Source organism: Tenrec ecaudatus, chromosome 4, assembly GCF_050624435.1.
Source record: "Tenrec ecaudatus isolate mTenEca1 chromosome 4, mTenEca1.hap1, whole genome shotgun sequence".
NCBI classification, from domain to species: Eukaryota; Metazoa; Chordata; class Mammalia; order Afrosoricida; family Tenrecidae; genus Tenrec; species Tenrec ecaudatus.
The window spans coordinates 200,112,292-200,129,382 of NC_134533.1; the positions used below are offsets into that span (position 1 = coordinate 200,112,292).

The following is a 17,091-nucleotide window of genomic DNA, read 5'->3' on the forward strand; positions in this document are numbered from 1 at the left end:
TGAATGCCCAAGGGGCAGGGCAGGGAGGGAGACTCAGGTTGTGCAGGAAGTTCTGTGTGCATCCCCCGTCAGGCCCCTGGCTCCAGGTCAGGGATGGCTGTCCCCAGCATGGCTTCCCTGAGAGCAAAGGCAGTCACAGTCATAGAGGAGAGGCCAGCTGCGGCAGCGGGGCATCAGCTGAGCCTCAGGGTTAGTGGAAGGCGGGGACTTGGAGGACAGAGTGGGGAGCGGCCTGGAGAAGGGTCCTCTGAGAGTTTAGAAGGATGCCCTCACCTGGTAAGATACTCAGCTGGCCATGATGTGCTTCACAAAGGCTGGAAAGAAGGAGGTGGGGGGGGGGGTGAGCAGTGGGGCACCACGCTGAGCACAGGCCAGAGTGGAGGACTGGGAGTTCCCATGCCCCTTTCCCCAGAAGCCCTGCCCCCGCTGGGCCCACCTTCATAGTTGATGCATCCATTGGAATCCTCTTGCCCAGCCATCAGCTTCTCCACCTCGTCTTCCGTCAGTCTCTCACCTGGCGGGGACGGGGGACTGAGTCTGGGACGCTCAGGGGTGGGGAGAGACACGGTGGTGGTGGTGGTGGAAGCCTTCATGCCTCCCCACGCCTTGCAGGGGCACAGCCATTGTGGCTGACAAGGTCATTGCGCCCGAGTCAAAGACAAGAAGGACTGATGGCAGATCAAGGGGGCCAGCCTGGTGGCTTCTCTGAGCCTGAGCTCTGTCCCCACCAGGAAGCCTCGAGGTTCCAGTCAGCAGCATGGTCTGTCTTCTGGACCCCCGAGGCTGGCTGGGCCTCCCTTCTCTCCTGTCTGGAGCCAGTCTCTTGGGGGGTGGGCTGTGCCACCAGAGGAAGGTCCTGGGTGTGTGCAGAGACCCAGAGACACTTCTGCTGCTTCCCCCAATGAGTCAGGTGCTTCCCTGCCTCTGAGCTTTGCCTGCTGTACAAACACACACACACACACACACACACACACACCACCACCACCACCACCAAGACCAGCATGGGGCTATGCACACAGCAGATGTTCTCTAAGCACTCGCTGCAGGAAAGGGAAAAATCCTTCTAAAGAGGGAGCCGGCATCTGACCAAGAGTGAGGGGGAGAGGTGTGCATGGTCACAGAGAGTCAAGATGCCCCCCAGCCTTCCTCCCTACAAATTGCAGCTGTGCCCCTCACCAGGGTCACTCCACCACCAGTCCTGGAGTCTGACCCTCGGCTGAGTTGGCCTCTGGATGTCCACCTGCCATCCTGCTGCCGGGGGCCCCCAGCGGCCCCGCCACCCCCCACCCCTTCTGACTGGAAGCAGCCCGCATACAGCCAAGTGAGATTTCTCGGCCTGCCCTCCAGGCACCTAAACTCTCGCTCTCCATTTCTCAGCTGAGATGCTGACTGGGGCAGGACAGAGCGGTTTCACCCCACTGCCCGCCTCCTACCCCGGGAGCAAGAGCGGGGTAGGATGGGGTGGGGTGGGGAAGGGCAGCCCTCACCCAGCGTGGCCAGCACGTGCCGGAGCTCAGCGCCCATGACGGTGCCGTTGCCTTCCTTGTCAAAGACCCGCAGCCCCTCCACGAAGTCCTCGTAGGTGGCCGTGTCCTTGTTCTTGGAGATGTGCTGCAGCATGGGCAGGAAGGTGTCGAAGTCCATCATCTTGGAGTTGAGTTCTGCAGAGAGAGGGGTCCGGAGCCCACCCCCGGCCCAGAGCGGTGGGACGGGCATGCTATGGCCCCTCCCCCGCAGCGCCATTCACAAAGCCCCGCCCAGTCCCCAGGCGCTTCACAGTCTGCCCCAAGGTGCGCCCTTGGTGGAGACTGATGGTAGTGCAGTGGTTAAAGCACGCAGTCTGAACTGTCTGCTTGTATCAGGATCGAGGCAAACAAACTCAGTGCCATGGACTTTGACTCATTGCGACCTTCCTCCCCTACCCCCTACCCCGAGGGTTTCCGGGACTGTAACTGTTCACGGGAGTAGAAAGCCCAGTTTCCCGCCCCAGAGCGGCTGATGGTTTTGAACCGCCCAACCATGAGGATTGCAGCCCGCTGCGTAACCACTCCGCCAGCAGGGCTCTTTTGGGGGCAGTTCCACTCTGTCCCGCAGGGGCGCTGTGAGTCGGGATGGGCGTGGCCGGGTTGTCCTGGGAAACGGGTCCCCATCCAGACTATGAGAGTATGGATGGTCTCGCAGGTTCACGTGGCGAGACCTTGGGCCGAGCACACCCACCTTCCTGTTTCGGTTTCCCCAGGACGCGGAGCACCTCGGCTTGCGTTGGGTTCTGGCCCAGCGCGCGCAGGACGTCCCCACACTGCCCGTAGGTGATCTTCATCTCACCCTTAGGTGTGCGGTCAAACAGCATGAAAGCTTCTTTGAACTCTGCCGGGGAGAGGGCAGTGAACTGTGGGCGCTCCCGGAGTGAGGCCCACCCTGCCGGCAGGAGCTCAGAGCGAAGACCCCTAGCTCACCACCTTGCACCCCTGGGCTGGAGACCCCTACTCACCTTCGATCTGCTCTGGCGTGAACTCAATCTGCAAGGAGAACCCAGAGGCGGTGAGCACCTGGCTCGGAGGGTGGGGCCTGGCCACCTCCCGGGTCGCTCAGTGGTCCAGTCCCAGGCCCCATCCCCTTGGCTGCCCAACCTGTCCCCACTGCAGCCCCCCAGCCTCCAGTCTCCTGCTGGCCTCTGACCCCGCTCCTCGACCCTCTGGATCTGGCTAAAGGCCTTGAGACCGCCTGGGCTTGGCCCTGAGACCTGGTGGGCCATGTGTGCACTTGAAGCTGGGATGGTGGGGAGAAGAGAAGCCTGAAACCCCCAGTCCCCACCCGACAGCAAGTGTGACCCGAGGCCCATTTCCAGGAAGATGTGCCTGCAGCCACAACATCTAACCCAGGCAACTTTTCCACGCCCCCAGGTCAGGACATCACCTGAAACACAGGCCCAGAGGTGCCAGGAGGAGACAGGGTGAAGTTGCGCCCACAGGGCTCTGTCCGCACAACGGCAGGGCTGCAGGAGGCGTGTCCATGGTGCGTGCTGCACGTATACCCACGCGCCCGTGCATGCATCAGCACCGGCATGGTTACATGCTCTGACCTTCACGGAGACTCCCGCCCCTCCAGCTTGGGTGCCAGCACTCACACGGCTGGCTCTGCCTGTGCCCAGGTCTGGCTGTCCCCACCACCCAGTCCCTGGGGCCCAGCACAGCCCCAGCTTTAGCACAGCACAGGACTAAGGCAGTGCTACTGGGTGCTGGCTGAGAGGCCTCTTGGGGCTGGGTGTCCCCCTCCTCACCGGATACCAGGTCTATATTTATCACTGCAGTCATTCACCCAAGGTCAAGGTCGAAGGACAAAAAGGAGCTTGGGGGAGGGGGCATGCCTGGCACCAAACCCACTAGCCTCCATGGGGCATACCAATGGGGGAACCACACCCTCCTGTTCCTACCCCCTGAGCCCCTGGCTCCCCAGTCCTCATTACTGCTCTCTCCACCAGGAAGCCTGCCGATACTCCCTGCCAGGGAGGCTCCACAAAGCCTCCCTGGCAGGGAGGGCTCTCCCCACCTCCCAGAGGGGACGCTGCCTCAGACTAAGCAGTGCCACCACAAGAAGCCCTCGCCAGGCCCCTGCAGACGAGAAGTCAGCCTGAGTCTGAGAACTGTGTGAGGGAAGGGGGCTGACTCTGGGGTGCTCCTTCCATGGAGGGTCCCCAGCAGCTGGGGGAGTGGGCATAGCCTCCCCCTTCACAGCTGAGGCCCCCAAGGCTTGAAGCAGCAAGGTGCAGCCAGGAGGCCAAGGTGGGATTCGAACCTGTATCTGGAGGGGCATGGGCAGGTGCCTCTATAAAGGGCTCCTCCTGAATAGGAGGCAGTCTGTACAGAGCGGGTGCAGGTCTTTCCAGGGGCAGAGGAGGATCCCATGGGGCTTCCCAGGCAGCCAGGGCAGCCGTGGCCCAAGAGCAGGGACAGGCGGGTTCGTGCCGCTATGTAGATGCCACAGGTTGCTGTCATGGCTCGTCCTCCAAGTTTAGATTCTGGGAAAGGCTGTCCAGCGTGGAAGGGCTCCAAGGGCCACAAGTCACAGCTCTGAAGCCTGCTCCTGGAGTGACCTTCTGTAAGTCTCTCCCAGCCCTTGCCTTCATGTCCCCACTGACAGTGGAGGTCCAGGAAGGCTGTGCCGGCTCTGAGGCTCTGTGATTTTAGTGGGATGAGTGTGGCCCAGCCTGGTCAGGGGTCTTGTGTCCCCATCCTCCCACCCCACCCACCCTTAGGGACCTGCATGGACTCGGATGACGGATCAGACAAGGAGGATCTCTGCTTGGCTGCAGTGGTGGTGGGTGACAGGTGGCTCCAGGGTTCCCCAGGATGTGAGCCGTCCAGGGGAAAAGACAAGGGAGGATCCGTTTTCAGGGTCCCCTCTCTAGAGACTCTCTTTTCAAACCTCAGCCCAGATTCTACCCCCATCGTACACTGTGTACTCGGAGCACTGTGGTCCTATAGGTTGTCTGACCACCAGCTGTCCTGCTGCATTCCTCCTGAAGCCTGAACTCCTTGGGCCGGCCCAGTCTCAGGTCCCCTCGCCCATCCTACCTTTCTGGCCAGCTCCTGTCCCCAGCTCCGGTACCCACCTTGATCTTAGAGGCATCGAACACCACCTCCTTGGGGTGCTCAGCTTCAGGCGCCGGAGCTGGAGCTGCAGCTGGTGCCGCAGCCGCCTTAGAGGCTGCCTTGGCCTCCTCCTTCTTGGGCTCTGGCTTTTTGGGGGCCATGGGGATTCTCGAGCACCAACAGCGTCGGGGGCCTATAGGTGCAGAGGAAGGTAGGTGAGTGCCCTGTACCGGGCCTTTTATCCTGCCTGTCATCTCTGACCCCAGCCCACCCCCACAGTGCACAATAGGGACAAGGCCATAAAAGGGCACTAGCTAGGGCTAGGCGCAAGGGCTATTTTGGGGCCTGGAGAGGGCATTGTTCAGGCTCAGGAACGGGTGGGGGAAAGGGGGGGCTCTCCGCTCCTCCCAATCACCTGTTTGAAAGGGGGAGGGGGAGGAGAGGCCGGGGCCCTGCGCACACCCTCACAGAGGCGCGCACACTCTGGCCCTGCTGCCCCTCCATGGTCACTAAGTTGAACAGGTGAAGGAGACTGAGCCAATTGTGCACTGGGGTTGTGTTGGGGACAGCTGACTGGGCAAGCACAAGGGTGTAGTTTGAATTAAACTTCCTATCTGGGCATAGATTCTGTGTGGGTGTCTGGTGAGGGGGCTCTGTATGGCTCTGTGTGTCTGCAGGGAGTGGAGGGAAGGCAGGGGAGGTATACAAGGGGTAATGTGCAGATGTCTCTGTGTGTCCGTCTGTGTGTTGTCGGCATCCAGGTGCTTCCACGTGCACAGGGTGCTTTCTGGGGATGTCTAGAGATCTACTTGCAGGGGTCTGTGTGTAGCTGTCCATTGTCTGTGTCTGTCTGGGTGTCGTGTGTGTGAGTGTGTGTGTGTATGTGTGTTGGGGGTGGAGGGATGTCTGTACTGCTGTGTGTGTGTTCCTTGGTGAGGGGGTGGCCTATAGGTGCTAGTTGTGTCTGCATCCAGATCTGGTGTTGGCATGGGGGGGGGGTCTGCCTGTGTGTGTCTGTGAGTGTCGTGTGCTTGTGTGTCCGTGTGTGAATATCTGGTCACAGCTCGCAGGCAGCTGCAGCCTCAACCACAGGCCCGAGAGGACAGAACAGCCCCACAGCCTCTGTCATCAGCGTCCACCTGGCGCAGAGGCGGCCCCACCGCCGCCATGACCGGAGCTTTGTACACACTGTGCCCCTGCCTCAGCTCAGGCCCACTGCCGCCTTCTCTTCCTGGAAGCTCTCCCTGGTGCTGTGCCCACCGCCCCATGCTGGCCTTGACCCCCTGAGAGGATCTGCCCAGCTGGGGGAACCCAAGGGCAGTGAGCAGGCTTTGCCCCTGGTGTTCAGCCCTGTGTGCCCACCCCTTCTCAGCCAAACCCAGGACCCCCCTTTGGCGTCCTGCCCCCAACAGATGGCAGTGACAGAGTGCAGGCTGGCTGAGCCAGCCTTTGGGGAGACAGGAACACAGAGGTAGCGTGAGGTCCTCCAGCCTCCAGGCTTACAGCTTGGGGACATCTTGCAAACACATTGAGTTCGGTTCCCTGCCCAGGGTCTGTGCCTGAGGGGTGGGCGGAAGTGTCCCTGGTTATTTTAAGTGCCTGGAGCCTTTGATAGAAACTTCAGAGGCACTGTGTGTACCCCGCCCCCACCCCACCCTACCCCACCCCCCTGCAGTCCTGGGGCGTGGGGAGAGGGTGTGGGTCTGGGTGCAGAGAGGGGCTGCAGGCAAACCTGAGCAGGCAGATTCGTTGGGCGCTGTGCCTGAGTTCCCATCGGGTCCCTCTCATCCTGTCCCTCAACCCCCGTAGAGTAGGGGGCAGCAGTGCAGGGATGGGCCTGAGACCCCTCCCAGCCAAAACACAGGACCTTCCTGCCTTCATCTGGAGGGCAGAACACCCCACATCTGGGAATCTGACAGCATCCGGGGCTGGGGGAGGGCGCCAGTGTTTCACTTTTCTTCCAGATGTCTGGCAACAGTATTGAGACAGAGAGAGGGGAGAGGTCCGAGGAGACCAGCTAGAAATGCCGCAAGAGGAGGGACTGCCACAGAGAGGCCCTCTGGGCAGCCACCCAGGCCTGCTGACCTAACCCTGGGGCATACCTGTCTCCGCACAGCTCACTCTGCCCCAGCCCCAGCCACCCACAGGTATGGCCACCGTACTCCCAGTCCCGTCGGTCATCCTCAGGGAAACTGAGGTCCAGGGCCACTTGCCCTCCCCCCCCACACCTTGAGATTCCTTTTGTCCGCACACAACTGCCATCCCTTGTCACTCATCCAACAGGGGCTAGATCACGGACGAATGCATGGCATGGGGCCCGTAACTGTGGTTCCTATCCCCTACCTGAGTCACGATAGCGCCAGCAACCTCAGCACCCTGCCCCATGCACAGGCAGCTGTGGGCTCACCGTTGGGGAGGGTACACCATCAGTCACTGACCCTCCACAGGATCCAAACCCTGACTGTCCGACTCTGGCCACATCCCTGCAGGATCCCAGAGCTACCTCTCCACAGGGCTCACCCCACAGGGCCACCCTCAAACCTCCACAGGGATCAGTCCAAAGCCCTGTTCCTGAGGGTAGCCCCCTTGACTGGGAGCAGGATGGGCTAAGCCAAGAGTGGGACTTGGGTGGGGGCAGGGAGGAGGACAGGCAGAATAGACAGTGGGTGGCAAGGGCAGGCCACACCCAGGAGTGGTGCTCACCTCTCTCCCACAGTTCCTTCATGAACAACAGCCAATGGGCAACATCCGGAGGGGGAGGGGTGGGTCCGGGGACCTTAGGGGCTTGAGGGCCTAGAGGCCAGAATCCTAGCCCCTTCAGGTCCTCCAGTTTCGATGTCTGAGTTGTGACCCATCCTGATGCCCATTCACACAGGTGTCCTGTGCCACAGCCTTCTCTAGGGGCAGCTGGGAAGACGTGGGCCCTGTGGGTATAGGCGGGGGCAGCTTGTTACACCAGCCTCCACCCAGGTCTTCAGGCATGCCAAGCCCTTCCCCCCAACGCCTCGTGCCTGCCTCCCCTGGCACCCTCACCTGGGACCCTGAGCACACAGGGAGATGTTACCTCCTCCAAGAAATCTCCTTAGACTTCCCTGAACCCGCTCCTCTGTCCTGTCTCCCACCATGAATCCCTGTTCCAGAAGACCACCTCCTCCCTCCCCTCCCCTGCCCTACCTGCCCCTGAGTGCCTGCCAGCCATGGGGGATCCATTCTGTTCCCCGGAACCTAGAACAGAGCCTAGCACAAGGCACATACGTGACAGGCCTCTCACAGCTCCTGGACACTTGGCCCAGGGGAAGTGGGAGAAGGGACTTCCCGCCTGTCCTCTGACTCCCAGGATCTCTGGGAGGCTCTGAAGCACTCGAGGCAGCCCACACCCCGGACTCACCAGCCTTCCAGGCCCCACCTAATGGGGGCTCCCATGGTACAGACTGGCTGTGATGAGCAGGATGACCAGCAGGGGGCATGGAAGTGATATGAAAGGCAGGCCTTTGGCCCCCTGAACACAGACCCCAGAACTCAGGACCCAAATCCAGACCCCAGATCCAGAAAGTGAAATCCTAAATCCAGATACCAAGCCTAGGTCCTAGCACCCAAACCCCAAAGCCAGGTGCCTGGTTCCAGAACCTCAAACCCAGACCTCTAGATCGGTGAGCCCTTAACCTGGACACTGGAGTCCCAAACCGGGAACTGAGAACTCAGGTCCCGGGCCGGGAACCTAGACACGGAGCCTTGCACCCCAAATCCAGGACCTCAACTTCAGACCCCAGACGCTAACCCCAGGATGGGGGTTGGCAGGCTTCCAGAGTGACATCATCTGCTTTGCCAGGTGTGGGCATGGCAAATAGTGGGGTCAGGGGTTCTGGGAGAACCAGGCTGACCTCTCTGACAGTGTTCTGAGGGGTAGCCCTCATTCTACTGAGCTCAGAGTATGCCAGTAGAGGGAGTGGCAGGGTCAGGGGTGAGGCCTGGCTGCCCTTTGATCCCAGGAGCCAGGGCAGACCTGGGAGCAACTCCCCTCATGCCCTCATCCTCCTGGCCACAGGCTTCGAAGCCGCCGGGCCCTCTCCGGGCCGCCCCTCCTGGCCCAGGGCCTCCAGGCTGGGACGAAGGCCCACACTTCCCGGAGGAGTCGAGAACTCTGACTGGGCCAGACCAGAGCCTCCGAAGTAGGTCAGATGCTGCAACGCAGCGGGTCCTGGGGACCCTGCCCCTGAGTGGGGAGCCCCACGGCTGGAGCTCACACCCCGGGGCCGAGGTATGCTCTCAAGAGCATGAACTCACTGCCACACTCTGAGCATGCTTGAACACGAAGGTCCTTGTCCAACTGCACACATGGTGGCGGGGGGGGGGGAATGATATTCCCAAGATGGACAGCGGAGCAACTGCCGCACCACCCCACAGTCCTGGAACCTTGGGTGAAAGTCAGACTCCAAGGAGGACTTCCCAGCAGGGCCGCTTTGCCACCAGCAGGATGTGGCTTCCCGGAGGCCCATCCCAGACCTTGGAAGATGGGAAGGCCTGCCCAAGGGGTGGAGCAGGAGACTCCTGACACCGTGTGACCCACGCTCCTCTGGGTTTCAGTTTCCCCACCTGCACAATGGCCACGGGTGGGAGGATGGGATCCTAGATCCAGAGGACAGTCACCGCTGTCCCTGAGCCCCGGCTCGTCCTTGGCACCCCCACACCACACACAGACAACCCTGTCCTCGGGCAGGCCAAACACAAGCCTCAGGCTCCTCCCTCTGCCCACTGTGCTGACGGGGACCAGATGCTCCAACCTTGTGGTTCGGGGGGGGGGCCGGGGGGGCAGGGCCCAGCGGGCTGGCAGGCGAGCCCTGGGTTTGGCCCAGGGACCTATAATCAGCTCCTGCCCCTCTGATCCCGGCCCAGGACTGACGCTTGGGACTGTGGTGTCCTGGCCGGCTGTGGCCACAGCCGCTATATTTGGGAGCCCCATTCAGCAGGAGGGAGGGTGGGCAGGAGCCTCCAAGGGCCAGGGCCTCATGAGGGACAGAATGGGGACCGCTGTGGGCCAGATGTGGCCCTCTGTTCAGGGAGGGCACTGCTCTGATTTCAGGGGCCCAGCTGAGGAGCATGGGCAACTCTCAGGGCCCCACCAGGGGGGCATTGGCCTGCTCCCCAGGGCTGGTCTAAAGAGGACAACTGAAAATGTGTCCATGATGCTGAAGACCTTATTTATGTCAGAGTCGGTCTACAAAGTGGGACTATCCGTCCACAGTGCATGAGCAGGGGTGGAGCCGGCAGAGTGAACGGGGCCAGAGACACATGAGGGGCATAAGGGGTGGGGAGAGGGGTGCCAAAATATACAACAAAGGTGCTGAGGATCAAAGGCCAGGACTGGGGTCAGTAGGAAAGAGTTGGGGGCAGCCAGGAGCCCCGTTCTCCAGCTCAGCCTGTGGTCCAGCTTCCAGACCAGGCCCTCCCCCAGTGCAGCCTGCGGCCTCCCTGACCTGCCCTGGACATTCCCCGCCACTGGGCCAAACCCTGTGCTGTCCCCCAGCAGCCATTTCCCAAAGAGCAAATATTTATTGTCCTTGGAAGAAAAAAATAAAAAGAAGAGTCTCCTTTTAGGATCAGGGTCTGGGAAGCTGCTATTAAAATTTGCAGGGGCTCAGCGGCCCGAGATGACCAGAGCCCCCAGCCAGCCAGGCTGAGGGCCGAGGAGGGAGGAATCGCTGAGAGCTGGCCGCAGAGGAGAGGGGCTGCGGCTGCCCTCGGCTGTGGGGTGGGGCTCCGCCCAGGCCTGCACCCTGAGCCACGGTATTCCCTCCCTCTCACTTCGGTAGAGGTGTCTGTGTGTGTGCATGTGCACATGTGTGTGTGCTTGTGTGTGCTACCACAGAAACGCTTGTGTGTGCCAACCATATGAACACGCATGTGTGGGACCATGAGCCAGATACCCACCCGTCTGCTCACACAGCGTGTGCAATGTGGGTGCTCCCACCTGTCACCTTGTGCACAAGGACATGCACACCCTGTGCCTGTCGCCTTGGGCTTAAGGGCAGGCGGGCCTGTGGAATCATGTGGGAAGGTGTGCATTCCACGTGTGCTCGTATGTCCTGATGAGCAGGAGCATGCATGTGCAGCCATGGGGGGCACGTGCAGTCTGTGTGTGCCCGAGGGTGTCATCGTGGGCACGAGGGTGAGCTTGTGTGCCCTCAAATGTGTGTGCGTGTGTGCGCGTGTGTGTCCAACTGCAAAGCCTGTTCATCTGCTGGCATGGGGCGGAGTGGGGGCATGTGGACACAACCTCCATTGAATGGCCAATTCAGCCGAAAATGCAAGTAAATTTAGCAGGGGGAAAAAAAACACCCGTCAGTCAGACGAGGAGTCTGAATTGAGTGGTTGTTTGACTGGATGGGCCGCTGTCTCCGGTGAACAGTTCCCCGCTGGCTGGGAGGAGGCCCAGGCTCCCCGGGCGACCGTGGAGAAGCTGGAGACAGACGACGACGCAGAGACCAGGCCCAAGACCAACGCAGCAGGCGGGCAGAGAGATGGAGAGAGAGAGAGAGAGAGAGAGAGAGAGAGAGAGAGAGAGAGAGAGAGAGAGAGAGAGAGAGAGAGAGGCAAAAAGGATAAACTCAGAGCAGAGAAGAGAGGGTCGTGGAGGTGTGTCAGAGACCCAGAGCTCACACACACGTGTGCACACACAGGCCTCTCGCCCCTCGCTCCCACTCAGACAGCCTGAAAGTGGACGAGAGCGTGGACATGGTAGGCTGTGACTCAGGGGCCAGGGGTGGGCAGGGAGCCGTGATGGGCCGGACAGCAGTGCTGGGGACAGTGGAGAAGGAGAAGGGGGAGGCAGAAAGGTGACAGCGAATGACAATGACAGCAACAGAAGAGACCCTGGTGGCTGGGAGGACCAACCTGGCTGCACCATGGTGGCCCCCACTAGACCCAGGGCTGTCCTCCCCCTGTCCCACCCAAAGCCAGCTGTAGCCTGGCCTCCGGTGGCCACACAAAAACCCTCTGTGGCCCAGGGCGTGGATGCTGTGTTAAAAATGGCCCCAGCCCCCAGCCAGAAATAGTTAGGGTTAGATTCCAGTACCTGCCTGTGTGCGTATTTATAGCCCCACCCACCACCCAGTATGGTTCTGTCTGACCCTATCCGCAGTTCAGGCTAACCCACTCCTGCTGCGTGGCATGTCTGTCTGCAGAGACCCACCAGCCCCTGGACACTCCCCACCCCCACCTTTGCCACCCTGCCCGGGCCCTTCGCACCAGCACTGCACACACACACACACACACACACACACACACACTGGATCCCTGGTCCACAGGGGTGTGGCCAGATGCACCCTCCGACACACTACACACCTGGAGTGACACATACCTTCCACACGTGTTCATGTCCGAGGGTAAGCACCCAAAGTTCCTGCTACAAAATCATGGGAACCTTCATCAAACAGAGACACCAAAATACAAAATTTTCATTTCTCGATAGCTCTTCCATCTTAGTCTCCGCACTTCTGAAGGCGTGGTCTCCGTCTCTCTGAAACACCCCTCCAACCCCCTCAAAGATCTGATGGGCACCAGGTCACAGTGGCCGCTTGGGCCTCCTCAAGGGACTCCACCTGTGCCCCCTGGAGACGTGCTTTGACTCTGGGCTGTGAAGCCTCCCCTCGGTGAGGCTGTAGGGCGGCTAAGGCACTGTCTTCCAAGAGGATCCTCGCAGGAGAGCAGCCCTTGTCCTCCTTGAAGCACGAGCAGAGGCTGCATGGTCACGATGGGGACAGACCCCTCTGCTGTGACTTACCTGGTCGAGCCGCAATCCCCCCTTTTGTGTGATGCACTAAATCCGAAAGAGCTACATCAGCAGTCTGATTGTCCTCCACACGCTGAAGCTTCCTGCCGAAGTTACAAGAACAAAACGGATGACTATGAGTAAGACCATGACCCCAGAGCCAAAGCTCTGCGATAGAATTTGAACCCATGCTCCTGGATCCACGCCTTCCAAACGAGCTACCAATTGTTTGATGGCGTCTGTGCTAGGGGACGTCCGCAACCCATCTTTAAATGTATGGAAGATCTCCTCCATTAGCTGTTCTATAGCTAATGAGATGTTTCCCTTAAATCCCTGTGAATGGTTTCTAAGTGAGGCCCAATAATGTAAAGTTTCGTGATACGGAGAAGGAAAGGGGTCACGCCGAATTTGTAATATTCCAATCACATTTCAGCAACCAAGTGCTGCTCCAAGTCCCTAATCAGAACAGCCGGTTGTAGCTCAGCCCTGGTCTCTTCCAGTTCCTCGTCCACCGTGGTCCGCGTGGCCTCCAGTAGGTGAGAGCCTGCGTGCCACGCTCGTTTGACAGGGTCCTGTGGTCAGAGCAGTCACCAGTAAGTCTCAGAAAGGCCCCAGTTGCCTTTCTCACGGATGACTTACTGATGTTTCCAGTAGCCTCTGCAATGGTAGGGAGGTCGCTGATGTCTCTGATAAGTCTGCTGCGGGCAGGAGGGCAGGTCTCTGAGTCATCTTTCTGTCCCCAGTGCCACATGCCCAGCTCTTGGTTGTCATCTGCTTCTTCCCGGACAGTCCCTGAAGAGCGCTTCATTTGCATTCTTTCACCGGGACATCAACAAGCTGCCCCATCCCTTTGGGCTTGTTAGAACCTGGGGACAGAATGATTGTCAATGGGCTCTGACGGTTCTGTTTCTTTTGCCGGGCTGCATTCACTGGAGAGGTCCGGCTGCGCTCTCCTTCCGCTGCAGAAACACAAACAAACTGTCCCTCCCTTTGGTCTGTGAGCAAATCCCGGATCCCAAACAGGATTTTTTCCATCTTTCCACCGAAACTTTTTCGTGGTCAGTTTTCTTGTAAGGGTGGGAAAGTGTCCTTTTGCTCTAGATACTTTTTGCTAGAGGGGGGAAACCTGGGGGCTTCATAACGCTGAACGAAATTTGTCCCGTATAGTATTTCCTTTAGACTTCCATTTCGTCTCCCCCTTCTGTTTCAGTAGCATATTTTTAAATGCCATCAGTAATTGTCAACCGTTCGTTTGATGGAAAACCAGTTGAATTGCTTAGAGAGCTTACATCGTTATGCAAATTCAGAAACTCTGCTCCTGGAGAAATGACTGACCTGTGGAGTCAGTCCGTAAAAAGCTGACACCAAATGGCATTGTTCCGACACACACAGGAGAAGCCCAGGGGCTGAGAGTCTTCTTAGTATAGCTACTTTTTGGCTTTTGCTGAATTAATTTACTTAACCAATCTCTTGCTCGTAAATTGATAGGGTTAAGTGTGACTACAGGCGTAATTCAACCATACTGCTCTTTCGGCTCTATACTTTGTAGGACTTTTTTGCTTTGCCATACTGTTCCCTGGCTAACTTCTTCATCATTTTGATCAATAACTCCAGTAGCTATTTGAACGCCCTGAGGATTTAGGTTAAGATTTTTCTAACATCAGACCCGCTGTTCCCTCTGGTAGGGGTCCCTAGATGCCGGTCTTAAGGGTGCTGGGGGACCCCCTGGGACCAGAGGAACGTCTCCTTGGTTGATTAGATCTACTGCTGTGTTTCCTTTGGTGGCGGCACGGACCGAGTGATCAGCCGATCGATAAGATTGTGCATCCGGTTGGACTGGAACTGCGTTCTCTGGGCTCCGCTGGGTGGGACTCGAAGCTTGCCCCTGCTCCACATTTCCCTGCTGGGCAGCATTCACTAACTGGACCCCTGGGCTCGCCCCTTTTTGCAGCAAAGTGGGGGGGGGGGCATTCCCTGTTGTTGGGTTCACTGAGGTGCGTTGGCAGCATTCTCTCTGGAAATGCCCGACCTTCCCGTAGTTACATTTGCCCTTGGGTTGAGCATCCTTTGCCAAGGCAGTGGCCAGATGGTCTGCCTTGTACGTTTCAGACCCAATTCCTCTGCAAAACTTAATACCGTCTAAGATAGTGCCCTGCTCCCTGGACGGACGGTTTGAAGCTTCCCATCCGTGGCCGGCGTTATCATAAGCTAAAGTTTGCAGCAGGATTTCCGCCGCCTCTTTACTTTTTGCGCATGTACGGACACAGATTCGACCCAGGGCTCATCACTGCACTGCTGTCTTGCAATGTAGCCAGGCAACTTTCCCACTCTCTCTTCCCAGCTCGCAAGCAAATATCAGGTATCTGTGAAAGTCCCTGCCCAGGAATTTGTGATTGGTTTCATTGGGAATAAAATCTCTGCTCCCTGATAACTAACTCACCCCTATAAGTATGACACCCCTTTCCATATTTCTGCCAGCCTGTGCTCCTTCGCTCCACCAAGCTCTGCGTTGTAACACGGCGAGCTCTTGTTAACGATTTCCAGTAAGCAGGCAACATTCAACCTCTGTCCTGGACCTGATAGGACCATTACAACATGGGAGTCTGTGCCATGGTTTTTAACTGCTTCTTTCCTCGCTCTTAATACCTCGAAAGGGAAAGTATTATAGTCAGCTTCCGTATAGCTTCGTGGGTTGATCCCATCAGGTGGTCTTTGCCCAGTTAACGGGAAAGCGATCCGGTCCCTTGACCCCCTTGTTCGGAAATCCCCTTCTCTATCCCTGAAAGTAAAGGTGCTTTTTGATTCTTTTCAAGACCTTGATTCTGATCTCTAGCTTCTTCTAAAGCTTTACTGCCTCTTGGTTCCCAGGGGGAGCATTCACCTGGGGGGAAGGAGGCTTCTGCCATGAGGTTTCGTTCTGCGTGGGAACCTGCTCTTCTAGCTTCTTCTAACATTTCTCCATAGTCATTCAAAGAGGTTTCAGTCTGCTTTTTAACATTTGGACAGTTCTTTCCGTTTCTTCTCTTCCTGGGTCTGCAGAGGTCCTAAACTGTCCTACATCCTATCCACAGAGACCAGGTCTTTGGGGGAGGTGTCCCCCCCCCTGTCTCGGTGCGCTTTAATTTGTGATGACCCTTCCCCAAACCCCTAGATCTAAAGTTCCTTCCCCAGGGGACCATGGATTGTACATTGTTTCACTACTTATAAAAAAATATTTTTCACCCCCAATAAAATGATTTTCATAAGCTTTCCTTTCGTCCTTACTGCTACACCCTGTTGTTTTAACAAACACGCGAGCAAAAAACAGTATTTTCAACCTGGACTTACACTCACTTTGCCCCATAACCCTGTGATATATTTCTTAACATTCCCCCCACACACCCCAAATTCTCACTTCAAAATAATTCCCCAATTGTCACCTACCCTCGCAAGATCGCAAAGCCATTGTCCGTTGCTGAGGGATTCAGTTCTCCTCTCCCCGGAGTTCTTTCCTTGAAGACCCACCCTGGAGTGTCAGTCAGTTGGCATGTCCCTGTTCAGGAGACCAGTTGTTGGGGTGGGAGGGTCCCCAATGTTTAAATGGGCCCTCAAGAGTGACTTTGTGATGGTGAGAAATATTAAAGACAGACAGACAGACAGCGGGGCACAGGGGCTCCTCGTCCCATGTCAGCGCTGAGAGAATGCATTTTCCAATGGCTCTATACAATGGGGCTCACAGACCTTTCATAAGGCATGCACAGGACACAGCTAACATATGCATAGTCAATGGGTAACATCCTAAGTGAGTAACGGAATAAACAGGCAATGAGGTGAGTCAGCGTCTTGACCTAGTGCTGGTTGACCTCAAATCCCACCCCCACCACACCCCCGAGCCTTCCCCAGGAGGTTGCTACATTGATGGTGGGTTGGCTATAGTACCTGATGGCTCTTATCTACAGACAACCTCCAGTCACAGGAACTAGGCAGATGCACCAATGATCCCTCTTACATGGTAGCTCCACTGCGACAGTTCCTTTAAGGGAGGGTTATTGGACTGTGTCCAGTCATGAGGATGTGTATAAAGATTTATTTATACCTCATCACCATGAGGGTCTTCCCCCACCAGAGTCGGCTTTCCAGACCTGGAATTATGGGCACGGGTGATTTAGCTGCAGGGCATTCTCATCCCGGACCTCAGTTCACCACAGCAGTGATGTTTCCCATTTTCTTAAAGCGTCTTTAGAGCAACTCCCTGTGACCGCCTTGTGTCCTTGGGGGCAATCGATCAAGATCAGCCCTCTGGAATCCCCATCACCGTGGACTGAACTGGTCCAGCAGAGGCCCTCAAGAAAGTCTCTGTTTCCATGGGACCATCGTGTTCAAGGCCTCTGAGGGAGCCATGGTGGAGCGGTGAGTTTGAACTCACCATCCTCCCCGCAGGAGAAAGACAGGGCTTTCTACTCCTGTCAACAGTTACAGTCTCAGAAAACCATGGCGGGGGGGAGGGGGGGAGGGCGGGTGTCTCTGTGAGTCGGTATTGACTCCATGGGAGGGGCTTTGGGAGTGAGTTTGCAGGTGCACACACGTGTGCTCACGCCTTTATAGAGCTACAAGCCTGTGCAAGATAGGTCCTACCATTGCCACATGCTTTTCTGGACACACCTGTGTGGCCCCATCCCTGCCCCACAGCCTGTTACACACCTCTTCCAGCTCACATGTAGGAAGAGCGTTGAGTGGGAATTTGGAATGAGG

General features: G+C 57.7%; 1 protein-coding gene across 1 annotated transcript; it reads right to left on the reverse strand.

The window, feature by feature from the left end:
* Positions 1 to 285: 285 nt before the first annotated feature.
* MYL3 (myosin light chain 3) lies at positions 286 to 4,753 on the reverse strand. The gene is made up of 6 exons (XM_075548976.1): positions 4,613 to 4,753; positions 2,492 to 2,519; positions 2,218 to 2,367; positions 1,488 to 1,661; positions 437 to 514; positions 286 to 314 (listed from the first exon to the last, which is right to left on the reverse strand). Exons 1-6 carry the CDS (start codon positions 4,751 to 4,753, stop codon positions 286 to 288), a joined length of 600 nt encoding a protein of 199 aa, XP_075405091.1.
* Between the last annotated feature and the right edge of the window lie 12,338 nt (positions 4,754 to 17,091).

Coding starts and splice junctions, on each gene's coding strand:
- MYL3 (XM_075548976.1), bottom strand. CDS start 4,753: ATGGCCCCCAAAAAGCCAGAGCCCAAGAAGGAGGAGGCCAAGGCAGCC. Junction 2,368..2,491: donor CACGCCAGAGCAGATCGAAG/GTGAGTAGGGGT, acceptor TCTCCCCGGCAG/AGTTCAAAGAAGCTTTCATG. Junction 515..1,487: donor GCACGTGCTGGCCACGCTGG/GTGAGGGCTGCC, acceptor CGTCCCCGCCAG/GTGAGAGACTGACGGAAGAC.